This window comes from Tachysurus fulvidraco, chromosome 14 (assembly GCF_022655615.1).
Source record: "Tachysurus fulvidraco isolate hzauxx_2018 chromosome 14, HZAU_PFXX_2.0, whole genome shotgun sequence".
NCBI classification, from domain to species: Eukaryota; Metazoa; Chordata; class Actinopteri; order Siluriformes; family Bagridae; genus Tachysurus; species Tachysurus fulvidraco.
The window spans coordinates 22768358-22787019 of NC_062531.1; the positions used below are offsets into that span (position 1 = coordinate 22768358).

Sequence of the window (18662 nt, forward strand, 5' to 3'; positions counted from 1 at the left end):
AGTTAAAGATTTATGTGTCCCAGCTTTAGGGTTCCTGGTTCAATCCAGAACTAGGTTTCTGTCTCACTATAGGATTCCTTCCTCCTCAAATACCTGCCTGTAGCTGAACTCCCTATGATAAATTGCCCCCTGATAGACTAGCATCCCATCCACGGTGTATTCCGGCCTCGCTCCCAGTTTTCCTGTTATCGGTTTTGCTTCCACCACATTCCTGACGTGGATAAAGTGCTTAATGGATGTAACTGTACATAGAGTACAGACCAAAAGTTTGGACACACCTTCTCATTCAAAGAGTTTTCTTTATTGTCATGACTATGAAAATTGTAAATTCACACTGAAGGCATCAAAACTATGAATTAACACGTGGAATTATATACGTACATAACAAAAAAGGGTGAAAAAACTGAAAATATGTCATATTCTAGGTTCTTCAAAGTTCTTCAAACCTTTTGCTTTGATTACTGCTTTGCACACTCTTGGCATTCTGTTGATGAGCTTCAAGAGGTCGTCACCTGTAATGGTCTTCCAACAGTCTTGAAGGAGTTCCCAGAGATGCTTAGCACTTGTCGGCCCTTTTGCCTTCACTATGCGGTCCAGCTCACCCCAAACCATCTCGATCGGGTTCAGGTCCGGTGACTGTGGAGGCCAGGTCATCTGGCGCAGCACCCCATCACTCTCCTTCATGGTCAAATAGCCCTTACACAGCCTGGAGGTGTGTTTGGGGTCATTGTCCTGTTGAAAAGGTGGTGTGTCCAAACTTTTGGAAGGTGTGTCCAAACTTTTGGTCTGTACTGTATATGAATTTTTGCATATAGAAATAATGGTATTTGTTTTCTTTGGTACACTTCACATTTTAAAGATATAATTGAGAGCAATTCTTCTTCTTTTTCTTCTTCTTCTTCTTCTTCTTCTTCTTCTTCTTCTTCTTCTTCTTCTTCTTCTTCTTCTTCTTCTTCTTCTTCTTTAAAAATAAACTGAAACAGCACCTGCTTTGGGAACGGTTGGTTGCTCTGTTTGAGCAAAACTGGAGAAGAAACAAGAGTTGGAAGCTGGTGCCCTCTAGTGCTGAGGAATTACTGCTTTCCCTAGTTTTTCACGCATCTCCACAGATTGTGAAAGGTGCAGAATCCAACAGGTTAAATTCACAGACAAGGTGACAATAAACAGGCATAAAGTAAAAAAAAAAAAAAAAAAAGAATAGGCAGAGAACGAGAGCTAACAAATTCAAATCGCAAAATGAAGATACAGAGAAAACAAAGCGAGAGTTGATAGATGTATCAAACTGCACTCTAAAACAAACAGCTTGGTATATTGTATAGAGACAAACACTACTTTGCACTGACTATAGCGGATGTAGAGGATGAGGGCATCTCGTACCATCAGCATGAAGGTGCTGCCACCGCACAGCCCATGGGTGAACATGGGTGCTTTCCCATACTCTGGTAAATCCTGTTAATGATGACTGGGATGTCAGACGGTTCTCCTGACCAGGGAAAGAGGGATGGCTGATACCCCAGAACACACTGGAATGGTGTCATGCCTGTTATGCTCTTGATTTGTCTTGATTTGGGCTGTGATTGTTAGCTGGAGGTTAGGCTGATATTTATTCCCAGGTGTTCACAAATAGCCCTTGCACACTCATGAAGTAAACTGTGGACCTCTGATTGAGACTATATCTTCGGGGAGTCTGTACACGTAGAAGACGCATCGGATCAAGGTTGTGGCGGTTTCCATTGGGAAACGGGCATGTACTGTCTGACTGGCAGAAGGCTAAAAATAAAAATGAAATAAAATAAAATAAAGTTGTTAACAAAGAAAGGCATCAGTCAAAAGACATACAGTACATGTAAATGTGCACTGAACAAAGCTGAGAAATCATCTGATGTTAAAGATGTGCATAATCATCATCATCTGATGTTTAATGCGCTTAATTGGTTTGGCCCACTGAGAAATCTTTCATGGGGATGAAATCTCCATGGCATACAGTACATTCGTACAGACCGCATTGATATAAATACAGATCTAAAATCATACTGCTTATTGTGTAAACAGATTTTTTTCACTCTCACTGAAAGATGGGACCGATCCTCTGAAAGACGTCAATACGAGGCGTGATCTTTGTTTACTCAGAGGATCATGGTCACCATGGCAGTAAAGCGGACAAAATCTTATTTCACAAAAGATCTTTAATAGCACTAAACAGGGCTTAACTGATGTCTGTCAGCACTCTGCCAAAAGGCAATACTCAGGCAGGCAATTGTGTTCGGTCATGACATGGGTTTGGTTTGTTTTGGCTGCTTCTCACATACATATATGACAGAGGATTGTGTCAATGCTTGCACACTGTCTGTAAATGATCGTGTAATGCAAAACTTTCAGTATCTATTTTTTAAACTCCATTGTTGGATATAGCCCGGTGTACTTCCACTGTCACAGCAGCAGAGGGAACTGTATGGCAACAATTCAATTCATTCCACACCCTACAAACACTGCAAGACCTTTTTTTTGTTGTTGTTGCAAATATCTGTTTTTTTTTATCATTTTTTTTGTTCTGGGTTTGTTTTAGGAGTCCTCAAGGACACCCATCGTATTGCCGTGATGTTTTTATTTATTTATTTTTTATTTTAAACAAGCGGCGCTTATAAGGTAAGACTCACAAGAGCTTGTTCTAAAAGTGACATCAGACTGGTTGAGGCAGAAATGTTGGTGCTTCAGACAGATAAAGTACACAGTAAGACCGCAGCACGAAAGCCTGAGTGACAGAACGTCTTCATTCGCTGAATAAACAGCCCTTGGATATCAGTGCTTCTACACAGGTGCACTTGTGTCCACACACACACACACACACACACACACACACACACACACACACACACACACACACACACACACACACACACACACACACACACACACACAGACAGACACAGTGTTATGTCAGTGTCCTGGAATCCTGAATTTTTAAAGGCATTCAGAGCAACTCATACATCAAAAACGAGGTCATTTGATTTCAAATCCCAATTCAAGTAGCATTTTAATTCAGAATAACTTGCAAATTGAATCAAGGCCTGCACAAGATTGGATCAGTTGACCTTTCTGTAAGAATGCAGATGTGTATTTAAAAGATATTCATATTTTCAACAGCTGTGTTATTGTATTGACTTTTTGTATCGTGTAAAAATTGTGTATACTGCAGTTGAACAGAGAAGCCAGTATTAGTATATGTGTTATATTTCTTCCTCATAACTTTATTATGGTACAGTGAATGTCTTACACTTGAATATATCAAGTTAAAGATCCATCTCTGTGTGTTTTTTTTCGACTGACTCATCACTATCGTAACTCATCACTAATGTTACGAAACTCACATGTTATGATTCACACATTTTCACATTGTGGTGCTTTTTTTTTTTTTTTTTTTTTTACCTCAAATGATTCCTTCATTTATTTTCTCTTGTAGTCTCTTTCCACACAATATTTCCTTTTTTTTTTCATTTTCTTTCACATATGAATTTTGTCATATGCTTTCTGTATATTTTCCCCTTTTGCTACAGTACATGTCATTTTATTTCTATGTGTATTGCAACTTTATTTTTATTTTATTTCTATTTTTCTGTCTTTATTTTTATTTTATTTATATTTCTCATGTGTTTTATACATCGGTTATAAAAAACAGCCCCCCCCCAATATTAATTCTTCACCTGTAATAATCTTTTTTCCACCTGATCCTTTTATGCTGATATTTTTTTATTTTTTCCCCATGTGATTTGTTCTTAACTTTTTCTTCCACGAGTAATTTATTTTTAAGGATTTATTTATATTCATGCATAATGGGCTTTTTTTTTTTCAGTTCATTCATTCATTTTTATTTCTACATTATTATTTTTTTACAAGCCATTTTTTTTGATACATTTATACTTCCAGGTTTATTTATTTATTTATTTATTTATTTATTTATTTATTTATTTATTTATTCTTCCCCCCCTGTTGATTTATTTTTACTTTTCCACATAACACTTTTATTTTTACATGATTCTTTTATATTCATACATGAACTTTTATTCACAAGTCATCCATTTTACACATTTGATCATATGATATCACGTGTCACTCCAGTTCACTTGTAGGCATTTCAGGGCATAAAAAAATGGACCTTTTTTGTTTTTTAAAAAGGGTAAATACATATTGCTCACATAATCACATAATGAATGAATGGTCTGTAAGGGATACATTTGGAAATTGGAACAAGCAAATATCATGCTGTAATGTTTGGACAGAATGAATGACTAGCTCATGCATAGTTTTTAATTCCCTCTCAGCATAAACATTACAAAGCTAAATAATTTCATGTAAGAATTGTACTTATTCGCTTTTCTGACCTGGTCAGCAGGACAGTGAACGCGTTTCACTTGGCGTATTTGTGGTCAGACAGAAGTGTGTTTATAATTCCAAGGTCTTTTCAGTAACTTATTGCTCAGCGATAGAACTTACTGTTATTGTTATTACAACACAATGTAAACGACATTTATTAACTGTACATTTTGTAAACATGTAAACTACGTTTCGATCTTTTCAAACGAATAGTTTCATTGTTATTCGCTGCATCTCCAATGTACACAAATCTGTGTCTGGTCGGTGGTGAACATTAGAAGGAGAAGCTTCTACAAATTATAAACCATTCCTCATGAAGCAAGAAAGGTCAGGCGAAAGGAAGTGGCTTTTTGGCATCGAGGTCGTTAACAATGTCGTCTTGCCAGTATTCTGCTAAGTTTAAGCATGTTTGGCCAAAGGACAAGAGTGTGTTTATAGACGGAGCACAGTTGAGTGATGCGTCGTAAGTGCAGACAGATGTGTGATGTCAGATTTGACAGGGTCCAAGTGTCTCTTTTTGACATCCAGTCTTTATTCATCTAAAGGGTTTGAAACATTTCATTTTCTTTTAGATGTGAGGAAGACCGTCTTCTATATGAGTCATTAAATGTGTGCAGTGTTTTTCTAGGGCTGGACTTTTGTCTTCTTAATGGTACACATGTGATGTCTGTTTAGAAGCTGCCAGTCTTTCGCTGTGGATAGAAATCTCACAGGCCCCAGGAAGCTTCATCAGTGGCGTCAAACAGAGGCATGGAAATTTCATCTACTAGTTATTTTAACAGCATGGGCCGAAAATATACTGTATGTAACCTGGTCATGAGTAACTGGGGTTTCTGCTTGTTGCACAAGCATGAAGACGAAACACATACGACAAGGTCATTTATATATGACAGCACATCTGTTATTGGAAACTAAGACATGATAAAGTGGATTATGTGGACTTATATGGAGAATATATATATATATATATATATATATATATATATATATATATATATATATATATATATATATATATATATATATATATTTAAGAAGAAAAAGAATTTCTTAAAGTACTTTTCAGTATTCATTGTATTTGCTACAAGGACTCTTAGTGTGTGTCTAGGCTTGCATCTCTCTAAGAGCTGAGAGAGTGCAGCGATGAACCAGGCCTCTATTGTCTTAGCCTGTCTGTCACTGACAGACTGAGTGTCTCAGATCACATCTCTTCCTGTAGACCTGCCCCGTGGCTTGTGCTGAATGTTGCTTCCGACACACAAACACACACACACGATCAATCACTCATTTGCGCGCGCGCACACACACTCACACACACACACGCACACACACACACATATATAAATATGTTCTTCTATCCTTGTGAGTACGTACAGTGAATTATTGTTTCTAGTGAATTCTATTCTATACCCAAAACTAACAATGATATTAAGCCCAGAATCCAGAAGGAAATCTCTTAGATAGTTTTTTTTTAAATAAACTAGTGGCTGCATGGGTACCAGCCAGATATTTTGACAGTATGAAACTGTCCAAGTTCTGTCTTTGTAGGGGACAACCAAGATGTAAACAATACACACACACACACACACACACACACACACACACACACACACACACACACACACACACACACACACACACACACACTTACAAACTCAACACAGTGTGTTACTCGTACATGTTCCACACACGCATTCCTACCTACTGACACACACACATACACACACATACACAAACACACACACACAAACACACAAACACACAGCTTATCTGATCTCTTCAAGTGGCTGTAGTCTCCACTCTGTCTACCCGCTGCCAAATACTGCTCTTAGCTGCGTACGTGTCTCTTATCAGTCTGCTAAATATTGCTCCAAGCCGTATAGGCAACTTTTTCCTTATCTGGCTTCAGCGTTAATGAGACTTTTGAGAGTATTTCTATCTCCACCCTGATCCTCTGTGCTGAGACACCCATGAGTCAGATTTCAAGCTTAACTAGAACATGATTAACCCATTAAGAAAGCACTTCAGTTTCACTTTCCATAACTGTCAATGAAACAGGACTTTTTCTTTTGACAGTGTGATTTATCACAGGTGTAATTAACATGAGTTGTCCCACAGAGATGTTCCAAATAAACATGATAATCAGGCTAATTGCTAATCGATTTCATACTCTGAGAACTGAGTGAAAATTAAATGCTATTCACTTTATTATTATTATTTTTTTAATTGGCTGTTAGGAATGACATTTTTTTGCATGCTTTTGGTGGTGCCTAAAAAGTATACTGCCTTTCCTTAGCAACACCCTATAACATTTGCATCAATTACATTTATGTACATTTGTATAAACCTTTATTATATTTTTAAACAGTTAAGTGAACAGTTAGCTTGAGTCTTGTAGAACTGCTACAGCTAGAGTGTTTGTTAATTACGTGTTCTGGTCAGTGTCTTATACTTTATAATTCTATGGTTATAATTATATACATCTGTGTTCTAGATCTACTACAGCTAGTCAGTGTTTTATAATTTGTTCTGTTGAACAATGCAAGGATGTAAAGTGCTCTGTGAAATTTTACAGAATTTGTACAGTACCGATTTTATGTTTTTAGTATTATTAATATAGCTATAAGCCTAAACGACCGCATTGATGTTAAAGTAATTAATGTCCAATTTATTTATTTTCTAATCATTTAATAATCTTAAAACGAAGGATACCAGCTATTTTAATCACACTGAATAAACACTCAAAAAGGCTTACATTTTCATGTTTTGTATGGTTTAAATAGTTTTGTAGGTTAGTAATTGTTGGAAAAGTGTGTGTAGGGTTCAAACTTTTGCAATAAGTTTAACACGTGGATTAAAAGAAATGTCCTGAAAAAAAAACCCCGAAATGAGTCGGTGGATGTTTTCACTAAGATTGAGACCTCCTCTGGTTTAGAAGTGTTAGAGTAGGAGCTCTGGAGCAGTGGATGATGCACTATGATAAGATAAGTCAGAACTGTGACGTAATTGATCACTTCGCTTGCATGAATCTTTTCATTATGCCAGTGTTCCTGTGTGTAGCATCTAATGATTGCATTACAATAAAAAAAGAGGTCAACCCGAAATTTCCAGACTTAAAGCATTTCAATAAATCAGTTGAATTAGTTTGATTCAATAAAAATGTGAAGGTGAGGACATTACACGCTACTGTGTGTGATGTGGTGGCTGCCGGCGGTGTGTCCGGTGGTGTGCGCCATGCAGTGCCGGTGTGTCTGCTCCTGTGTTTACTCTCAGGCCTTTTCTGTCTTATCAGCCCAGTGCTCCCACGTTATCTGTTTGCCTAATGGGACTCCAATGACAAGCTCATCGCGCCGCATTAAGATGAAGGAGATTAGACCTAATTTAACTGATACCATTAGATGTTTTACAGTGCGCAAAGCCAACCAATCTGTTAGGAACTATCCAACTTTATTACGCTATTAGGGCTGTAAGTGTAGCATTAACACCTATGGTGTTTTAATTGGTCCAGATTAAAGGTTCTGGGTTCAGAGCGAATAACTCCCACAATAAGAGTGAAAAAAGGCTTGTTCGCTAATTCAACAGTTAATGTCCTGTACATTTTGCTGTCAAGCCATGGAAATGCTCAACATTCAAAAATTATAAAAAAAAAAAGACTGCATAAGAATACATAGCCTCTAACTAGTTACCAATTTTTTTTATTATATATATATTTTTTATTATTGATACTCAGATATTAGAAATAATGGTCGACGATTTAAGCCACATGGGTGAATCTAATCTAGCAAAGCTATAGAGAAAAAAGAAAGGATTATAGAATAAGCCTTAAATAAGCCTTAATTGTCTAACTCGAACGGCAACTGCATAAACCTTTTTTTTGGTCAAATTTTAATTATTGACGTTAAACCAAAGTTCTTCAGCAGAGTGTCTAATAATTTACACCCTCATTTATGAAAAATCAGCTTGTTTTTATTGTATTTAGATATTAATATTTAATTATTTGCTTAAAAAATGTTATTTACAATTAGATATATTTTTTAAATATTTGAATGTTTTATAAACATTTACATTTCTTACGGAAATGTGTGCTTGAACGCATTATTATTATTTAGGCCTTCGTTCATTATATTATAAAATAAACAATTTTCCAAACTATCACGTCAGCTGCGGCATTTTTATTACGTCAATTAAAATTTTCTTGTAAAGTATAAATCTGTGCAATAAATTATATTTAGGTGTTTAAAGGATAGTTGTACAGAATAGAATTATTCCTAATTACTATGTTAATTAATTTACGCCTCAGGAACTTTACAATAACTTTATTTATTATATTGTTTGAATTGTTTTAGAATTATTCTCTATTCCTCGAAAACAAAATAGAATATAGTATTTTTTAGGTTTCTTTAAAAATGATTAATCAATAAATAATTATTTTTTAAATAAATTGCTAGAATGTCTTTGCATATATAGATTTATTTGTTTTTTGTAAGTTATTTTTTGTTTTTTGTTAGTTAATTTATTAAGTCTAGTAATTAAAATTCCTTTCTGTCTTTCCTGCGGTAACTCCAGATGTTGCTTGTGTTCAAATACACAATTGTATTTTCCTTTTATTTCCCACTGTAATAACTTAATATCATGTGAATACAAACGCATATATAATCGTTCGTCTTAATAAGAAGTATAGTTTATTTTTAAAACTGTTTAAATGCAAAACTTCAAATACACATAACATTTCCACATGATATCCGGTGTCAGTTCAGGTCAAATTTTCCAAAAACATGGTCACGATCAAAGAGTAACTGTCTTAAAGTGAGTCACAGAAAACTCCTCAATAGTAAATGAACACACACAAAGGGTTAACTGGTCTCATACAGTGTTAGACTGAACATTACTGTGTTAAATGGGGCTTTATAGTATTAATTGCCTTATTGGAAACACGGTGTGGTTGTGATACATGATCTTTGCGATATATACAAAGCATTTTCTGGGAAACTCGCCCATCTCAGTCATAGCATATGTCATTGTGAATGTCAGGTTAGAGTCTTTTTTTTTTTTTTGCTCCCACAATCTCATTACCAAGCTCTGATTCCGGTTAACGTGGTGTGAAATGGTCCTTGCTTTCCAAGAGCTCCATCAGCAGTCCCCATGCTTAGATTCATATCTACTAAGTGATTAGGGATTTGCGTGCTGTTGGAGAACGATGGCATCCCGGTAAAGTTACAGGCGTAAGGGTTATTTCCATAACTGTTATAGTAGTTATTGTACGGATACGAACCCACTGCGACGTTATAGGGCGCTCCGTGGGTTCCACCGAGACACGGCTTTCCATCTCGCACGAGCACCGGGACAGCTACTCTGCGCGGAGGCAGCGGGTGACCGGCCAGCTCCAAGCTCTTATCCTGCCGCTGACGCTTGCACTTGTACCTCCTGTTCTGAAACCAGATCTTGACCTGTGTAGAGGTGAGCTTGAGCACGGCGGCTAGCTGCTCTCTCTCCGGTGCGGAAAGGTACCGTTGCTGCTTGAAACGCCGCTCCAGTTCGAACACCTGAGTCTGGGAGAAAAGCACTCGAGGTTTCCGGCGAGAGCGCGGCTTTGGCCTGTCTCCCGGGGCTTCTTCCTGTTTTCCGTCAGCACTCGAGTCCTCTAAATCACATGCACCTGTTTTGGGATTAAAAATAGTAGGAAACAAATTCGTTAAGATATTTTCAGGGTGCCTGTTTTTTTTTTAACGACAGCAAAAACATTTGGAACGAACAATGGGTAACATATGTAACATCAAGGGTTCAGTGTAAAGGTTCAGAATAATTTCATTAACCTATTAATCTAATGTTCATATTCATTTTGTTCTCTCAGAGAAAACGAAACTATACCATCCCTTGTGGCTGGAACAGTACCATCAAGGGTACACCATCTATGCCTTTAGCAAATACAATGTTTTACATTTAAAGCGTTTCACTTTCTAAACAAGTTGCAATCCAGGTTGACACGTATTTTAAAAGGTGAACTGTATCTACATTTACAGGTGAAATATACATATGTTGAGGGAACAACCTCCAGGGTCACGAAAAGCAACAGTTTAATACTTTTTTAGAGTGTGTCAACCTATTATTTTTACAGGGTTATTACAGGATTGCTGGAGATTTTTCCTTTTTCTTTTATCTTTCTAACCAAAGAACACATCATTCACTGTGTTCAAATATAAATTCGATAGAACTTTTATTCTATTTATAGAAAAAAGGGAAACATATTACTGCCAACAGTCTGTTAATTTCAAATGACGAGGTAATTACATCCTAAAATATAATAGCTAAACAATAACTAGCAAATTTAACAGAAGATGACAATTGCCCCAGATCTCTTAGTAATAAACAAACAAGCAAACACACACACACACACACACACACACACACACACACACACACACACACACACACACACACACACACACACACACACATAAAGCCACATATGAACAAATTTGTGAACCACTGACCCATTTGAATTGATCATCCCGTGGTATCATTAAGAGTACATATTTTCGAGCTTTATTTTTTCCCTTAAAACTTTATAATAATGTAGGACACATAACTGTACTTTAAAGACGACATGCTAATTAAAGGCACTCCACAGCGACGTTGCCAGCTTTACGCGTAAACCTTAAAAAGCGCATTGTTTTAGTGACATCACCAAAATCTTTATTTTTCTGTTAAGTTCTACATTTATTTGTTTGTATGCCTATTATATTTGTTTCCCTTTTACCTGAATTAGAAATTTGATGATCCCTCTCTTCTTCTGTCGGAGATCCACAGGAGCCGAAGTCGTCTGCGCTGAGGGTGCATTTCATCTGCTCCCCCGGACTGAAAGGGGGTTTGTCTGGGCTATAGAGCAGCTCCAGGCTCCGGCTGAGTGCACTGTGCATGCACTGAAACTGCAAAGACTGCAGCGGAGCCGCGTCCGTGTCAGGGCTGGAAAACGCCTGCTGATTAAAAACATGCTGCTGTTCCAGTTTTAAGATATCCTTAACCGAGAAAGGCGTCGAGGTTACAGGGCTGGCGAGCATCGCGTGCAGAGTCAGGCTCGAGTCAATGGCGAGGCTGTACAGGCCCGAGAGAGCGCGCTGTAAAAAATAACCGTGATCGTAATTTCTGCGCAGCTGTGCATAAAAAAAAACGCGCAAAGATGAATCTCAAGTCGCTTCTAAGGAGACTTTTGTGTTAAAAGCGTATCTTGGTAAAAGACCTGCATGAGATTCTGCACCGTATGGCTTTCAGTTCTCAGCTCACACTTCCGCCAAGTGCCATTAGTTGATTCTTGAAGTTAGGAAGAGGTGGGAAGTTCACTCTTATGTCTGTTTGTATTGTGTAGATAGTGACCCCTCCCATTGAGTGCCACGCAAAAGCGCGTAACACTGATTCACCACAATCAGTTAGATGCAGTGTATTCTGGTTAGGAAACCTAGTCCTCCAGGTTTAATCGTATTTGTATGAAAGTGATCATGGGCATCTTCCTTAAATTTAAACTAACGAATTACGATATATGAAATTTGTATGTGCTAAATACGTTGGGGGTCTTTTCGTTTGTGTTTTATACAAACTGAATGCATAGTTTACAATGTTATACAATGTTCAAATGCTTATTGTTATTAAAGAATGCTATTTTTAACGATACTTATTTTTGTGTAACAAGATGCTACTTTTTTGTTAGTTTATAAAACTTATGTTTTTCTTATTTGTTTTGCACTTTTAAAAGGCAGGTGCATGATTTTATTTGGGTTGATAGTTAAAGGTTTTTAGTGTTTCCTTGTAATCTATGGTTCTCATAGTGGGTAAAATAAAATGTGAAGCCCAACCTGCTGCTTTATTATTTTTTATTTTTTGTTACAGTACATACAACTTTCCTATGATGTCACCTGAATAAAGTTATATGGCTGAAGGTGCAGAAACGAAAAGAGCGCTTTGGCCCCGGTATATAATCTAAAACATTATGCTACTATTCGAGAATTGTATCTTATAAAAACAAGATTTTTTGTAAAAAAAAATAAATCACTAAGATTTTTCTCTTAATGCGAAAGTGCGTAGGATTAATTAAGTAACTAAGTCATTGATGAATTTTTATTTGATAAATGTCCTAGATGGAATATGTCAGTATAAGTCCAAGAACATAAGATTTTATTAGTAAATGTGTGCGTATGTCGACCGAAAATATGTAGGAAATGCGATATATTACTAGAACTCAATATTAGTATAATAATAATAATAATAATAATAATAATAATAATAATAATAATAATAATAATAACAATGATAATTGTTATTATCATTGTTATGATGATGATGATGATTATTATTGTTATTATTATTATTATTAATAATAATAACAATAACAACAACAACAACAACAACAACAACAATAATAATAATAATAATAATAATAATAATAATAATAATAATAATAATAATACATTCTCCATCTTTTTATTATTGCCACCCTCTGGATTTAATGCACCCAGTGATGCGATGTAAACACCTCATTTTAATACATTAAATATTTATTAGTTTGTTAAGTAATGAGTCGCCGCTTAGGCTTTCGGTGTTAAAGCTGTGCTGTCTTATTGGGCGTTAATTCCATCATTGTGCGAGTGACGCCGAAGCGACATCCAGCGCGTCAATTAGGCCTGTAGTGAAGACGCACAGAGCACAACAAACAGAAACCCAACACCTGATGTTGTCGCTGAAGAGGCCGCGGCGCCAAAGTCCGCAATGCATGGCTGAGGTTGAGCAGACCAGACTCTTTATCCCCCCTTTTAATGACCCTCTGTACAGACAGGCGCGCGCGTGCGTCAGTGTTTGTGTTGGGTTGTGTGTGTGTGTGTGTGTGTGTGTGTGTGTGTGTGTGTGTGTGTGTGTGTGTGTGTGTGTGTGTGTGTGTGTGTGAGGTGCTGAAGCATCCTCTCTATCAACGCGACAAGCTATGTTACGTCTAGATTTAGAGTAATTCTTCACAAAAAAAACCCCAACCAAACAAACAAACAAAAAAAGGCACCAAACGTGCAGCTTTTGTCGTACCATAAAAGGTACATTTTGAATAAGTTGTACATAAAAACGAAAATAAGTTTACGTTTAACACGAATTAACATTAAGCAGGGGAATTCTTATACATTTTGCATCCAATGACCGTTAATGCAAATATCCAAATGTTATGCTTCATTATATAACAAAATTGTACAAGGTAATTTTGTCGCATCACAACACAACTTAACAAATAAATGGTAGAGGATCACATTAAACACACTTTATCTTTATCTTTCTTTTACGATCATCCTAACGTTTGTGATGCTTTTGGGAGACTGTCCTCAAAACTAGCTATTTGTTTAGTTATTATATTAAGTTTTTATATAAAATCCGTATGAACAGGGAAAAAAACCCTAAAACTACACAAAGTATAAAAACAGATCTTTGATAATAGCTGATACTATTATATACCTTCTGTCTATGCATCATGGAGCCCAATTGAACCGTGGATTTAAGGTAATGGACCTTAAACACCACTGAGGAACTCTTTAAAATGTCTTTAGTGTAAAAGCTAATTAATAACTTGCCACCAAGGGAACGCATTTTTTATTTCTGTGTTCAGTAAGACTGTTTTTTACAGGAATTTAATAGTGGAAAAGTTTACTGGATTTCTGAGATTTTTCACTAGCGGAAAAACCAACACAAGTGAAACAACATTATAAAAGCAATATGTTAAATTCATATTGTCTAATGTTAATTATTCAGACCTACAGTGTGCTAAAAAAGATAGAGGTACTAATAAATAACAACATCTGGTCAGTGAGAAACCAAAGCTGGATTTCCTTAAACAATTATTCATTCATGTACAAGTAAAAAAATGTAGTTCACATAGAAGAATATGGTTTGTCCTTAATTCCTTAAAATTTTTTTTATATAACACCAACCTACATATTGTAATAAAAGTGCTAGGGTTAGAGTTGGGTTAGGGTTCAATTTCAGAGTTTTCTGCCCCTTGTTCAACGTCTGGATAAAATTCACTTGTGTGCATCTTCTTTCCTTGAGTGGAGTTTTTGTGTGTGTGTGTGTGTGTGTGTGTGTGTGTGTGTGTGTGTGTGTGTGTGTGTGTGTGTGTGTGTGTGTGTGTGTGTGTGTGTGTGTGTTTGTGTGTGTGTGTGTGTTTATGTGCGTGCGTGTGTGTGTGTGTGCGTGCATGTGTGTGTGTGTTTGTGTGCGTGCGTGTGTTTGCGCGTGCGTGCATGTGTGTGTTTGTGCGTGTGTGTGTTTGTGCGTGTGTTTGTGCGTGTGTACTACTTCGGCATTAAAATTGATTAAATAACTACATGCGAATTTTTGAGCATTGTTTAGTTTATATACGACTTTAAGGTTCTTATCTATATCTGAAATATCTTACCGGTTTGATATTGCGTCGAAAAGCACCAAGTAACAATTAATATCAACCTCTTTTAGTTTTTTTTTTTTTTTTTTTTTAAATTAAGTAGCAAAACAAGCAAGTAAGTAGCAACACAATTTCTGGTTATCACTACAGCATAGACAATTAATCGTTTTCAAAACAGGCGATAATTTCCAGAATATTTTTATTTAACACATTGTCATGTTTTTTGTTTAAACTTATTTCGTTTATTAATTTTAATAATTACTAGTGTGCGAGATTATTTAGCCGACATTGATTTCTGTGATTTCTGTGTTTTTTGCACCGGCGGCACTTGCACCGCTTTATAGCTTGGATTCAGGGCTTTTTTATTATCAGGCTGTCCAGTTTTGTGATGAGGTAATGACTGTTAATTGCCCACTCCTCCTTTCGGTGTCATCTGAGGTCTTTGAGAGTAAAAACTGAATGTAGCATATAGATGGAGAAGCCAGTCCCCCGGCCTTTAAGCTAAACTGCTGGACTTGATCTTTCCCAGTGGTGTAACACAAGCAGGCAGTTTAGTAACAGACTATAATTAATCACACAGTAAAATAGAGCACTGATGGCTGCTGAAAGAAGATCCTCACCTTCGAGCCTTTTCGTAAAAAACATTTTGCCACCGCAAACTTTCATGAACACGTCATTTGAGATTGTCACAGTCGGAGCTTTATGTAATTTCATACAGTAGCCTACAGGACATATATTTATACAGACGACTGGGGAGTTTTGATTGACATTGATTGGCTTACGACAACGAGAAAGGGGTCCTGGGAGATGAGATCAGATGATTGCTCATATTGGATGTAGTAAATGTTTCATACAGTTTCTCCAGAGAACCAGGCTGTCTCTGAAGAACAGCACATGGTCTTTTTCTAATCTGTTTTATTAGGACTTTCCCTGCTGTAGTCACTTCCCTGTGCTTGGCTGACATGTGGTCTTCTGCTGTTGTAGCCCACCCACCTAAAGCTTTAATGTGTTGTGCATTATGAGATGCTCTTCTGTTCAACACAAATGCTAAGAGTGATTATTTGAGTTACTACAGTCTTCCTGTCAATGTTGATTTGCAGTAGCACTTATTTCTAAAGGGGAGACGAAGAAGACACAAACAGTGCCAGCAAAATAAATGAACATCCCGACAGATCTTCCGGAGCCATTGTAGAGGGTCAAGTATTCTGGCTTGTACTCTTGGTGTTGTCATAGATGAGCTCACGTGCATGTTGAAAGCATTTGTTTTAATAATAAATGGTTTACAGAAAGCAAGTGTACTATACTATTCCTCTTCCTATAGCTGTAGATAAACCTTGCTTGCTGACTGCCTGATCATGTCCTGCAATAGCATTTCTCATCACGTGCAGAACAGTTGCTCTTATTTTTTTTCCCCCTCCAGTCAATGTACAATCCTATTCCTGATACAATGTACAATCCTATTACCATTCATTAGACACGTTTTGTATTATTGTTGTGAAATAAATGGATTATGAATTGAAATAATTACACTCACCTTCCAGTCTGGAATTGTTACTGTTCTTCCTTTATCAACTGGTGGACTGTGGTCCAGATGCAGGCCCAACATCTGTAAATATTTCAGTATTTGAATTTTATTTAGAAAAGGTACTTATTTTTCCTAACCTAACAGAAATGGTGGGAAAAATATACAAAGAGATAAAGAAAACAAAACTTATGGTATACATCATGTATAATAGTCAGACACGTTAAACCAAAGCTAAAATCTTGATAGTTTCCCAAACACACCTGTAGATAATTTTGGTTAAAGCTCATAAATGGTTTCATCGTATAATTACAATAAGTATGATCCTCTTTACAAGAGTGTTGAGTATAAATGAACTGAAATAATGTCTGAAAGTATGAGCAAGCAAATAGCTGCAGGAAAAACGAATAAGAATAAAAAAGAGGACATATTTCCAGATTTACTTCAGACTAACTTGAAGTAGTCAGTTAGAACAAGGTACCTTAAAACTGCAGAGCAGTGCTAAACGTTATACTGTTTTTATGCTATGTTTTCTCCAAATATGTATTTAATGCTTAGATGAAAATGTAACCTTTCTTAAAAGTTTAAAAGATGACTAAGTGCAGTACTTGAATGAAGTTTCTTGTTACTACCCTTTTGGGAATTCCACATGTATGCAGAGATTTGCAATGTTCCTACCTCCAGGTTATAACTGTAACAGACACTTCAGCCCAGGACTCTCTGCGGATATCTAATCCCAGTCGGAGTAGCTTTGTAAATAGGATTTTATGGCAGAAATTCTGCCAAGTATGAGGTGTCATTTAAATTGATGAATTAAGATGAACACCAAAACTGTCAAGAGTTTACAACTATTTATTTACGTAGGTTTTTACCTCAACAGAACTCAATACCGTTCACACGATCTATTCGTTTGACTGATTTTTTTAACATACAGATTCTTTGAGCCAGCAATGAAAAAAAATCTCCTGGTCTTTTTGTAATCCTAGAGTCTAGTCATAGAGTTTGGATGAGTACATGCCCACTGTAGCCTCAAATACATGTTTTGTTCTTGCTGCCAGGAGAGGAACCTTACGTGGTTTGATGTGTTATATATTTTCTGATGCTTTTCTGATTAAAACTGTTTTAAAGAGTGTCTGTTTTTCTGTAATGTTGCAGCACATGCAGTTCAAGGTTTGAATTGGTGTGCATTCTGATTTGCTTTTCTTCTCACCGTGGATGTAAACCCATAAGATAAGATAAGATAAGATAAGATAAGATAAGATAAGATAAGATAAGATAAGATAAGATAAGATATACCTTTATTTGTCTCACAATGGGGAAATTTCACTTTAGAAAATTTGCAAAAATGCAAATCTATAAAAAGAATAGAGACATAATATAACATAAAGTATATACAAAACATAATGTATAAAAAGAGACCACGAGTAAGTAGTTACACTAACAGACATATTGCACATAGGTAAAATTGCACGTTTTTCAAAATTTTTGTTATTGCACATGTTTATTTGAGTGGTTAGCACAGCCTTCCTCTCATCTATAACCAGTCCAGCCAGTCTCCTCTGCTCTCTTTCATCTATCATCACTGTGTTTCTGCCAGCAAAACTGCCACTCACTGGATATTTTTCTCTTTCTTTTTTCTACACCATTCTGTATAAAGACTAAAGACCGCTGTGTGTCAAAAGCCTCAGAGATCAGACGTTTCTGAATCGCTCAAACCAGACCAACAACCGATGACTTTCTCAGAAAGTTGTCTGACTTTCAATGGTGAAAATCATACAACTTTCTGAGATTTCTTCCCCCATTCTGTTATGAAAGTTAAAAGCTCTTGACTTCTATTTGCAAGATTTATACACTGTGCAGCTGCCACATGCTTGGCTGATTGAATAATAAAAGTATAGGTAATCCTATTAAAGAGGTAGGTGGCTGTAAATTAAAAAAAAAAAAAAAAGACAAACTACATGATTTCTAGACACTTCTCAGTTTCTTTAAGTGAACGCCAACAGATGTATCATCTTGCGTTTACTCTTAGTCAGGTGTAAGAAAACACTGTTTATAAAAATCTCTGCTGTCGCTTTGTCTACTGAAATTCCCAGCAAATAAATCAAATGTCATTGTAAATGTGTTTATAATCAAGAGCAATAAAAAACATCTGCCCTGATCATCAGGGCATCAGCAACCATGATGTTTTTTTCCAGGTGGTATTCCCAAGGTGCGATCAAAGCAAAATGAAAGTGTGTCAAGATCTGCTTATGCCTTAGGTGTTAGCAAAATGATCCAGTTGCAGTACATATAAATCTGAAGCAGTCTATTGAAGGGAACTTCCCTCAAGGCTTCAGATCATCTTCAAGATAAATCTAAGCTAAA

The 18662-nt window shown here is 36.4% G+C and overlaps 1 protein-coding gene across 1 annotated transcript; it reads right to left on the reverse strand.

Moving 5' to 3' along the window:
- Positions 1-9034: 9034 nt before the first annotated feature.
- Positions 9035-11561, reverse strand: nkx2.7 (NK2 transcription factor related 7). The gene is made up of 2 exons (XM_027152763.2): positions 11129-11561; positions 9035-10027 (listed from the first exon to the last, which is right to left on the reverse strand). Exons 1-2 carry the CDS (start codon positions 11427-11429, stop codon positions 9441-9443), a joined length of 888 nt encoding a protein of 295 aa, XP_027008564.2. The 5' UTR covers positions 11430-11561; the 3' UTR covers positions 9035-9440.
- Positions 11562-18662: the final 7101 nt, after the last annotated feature.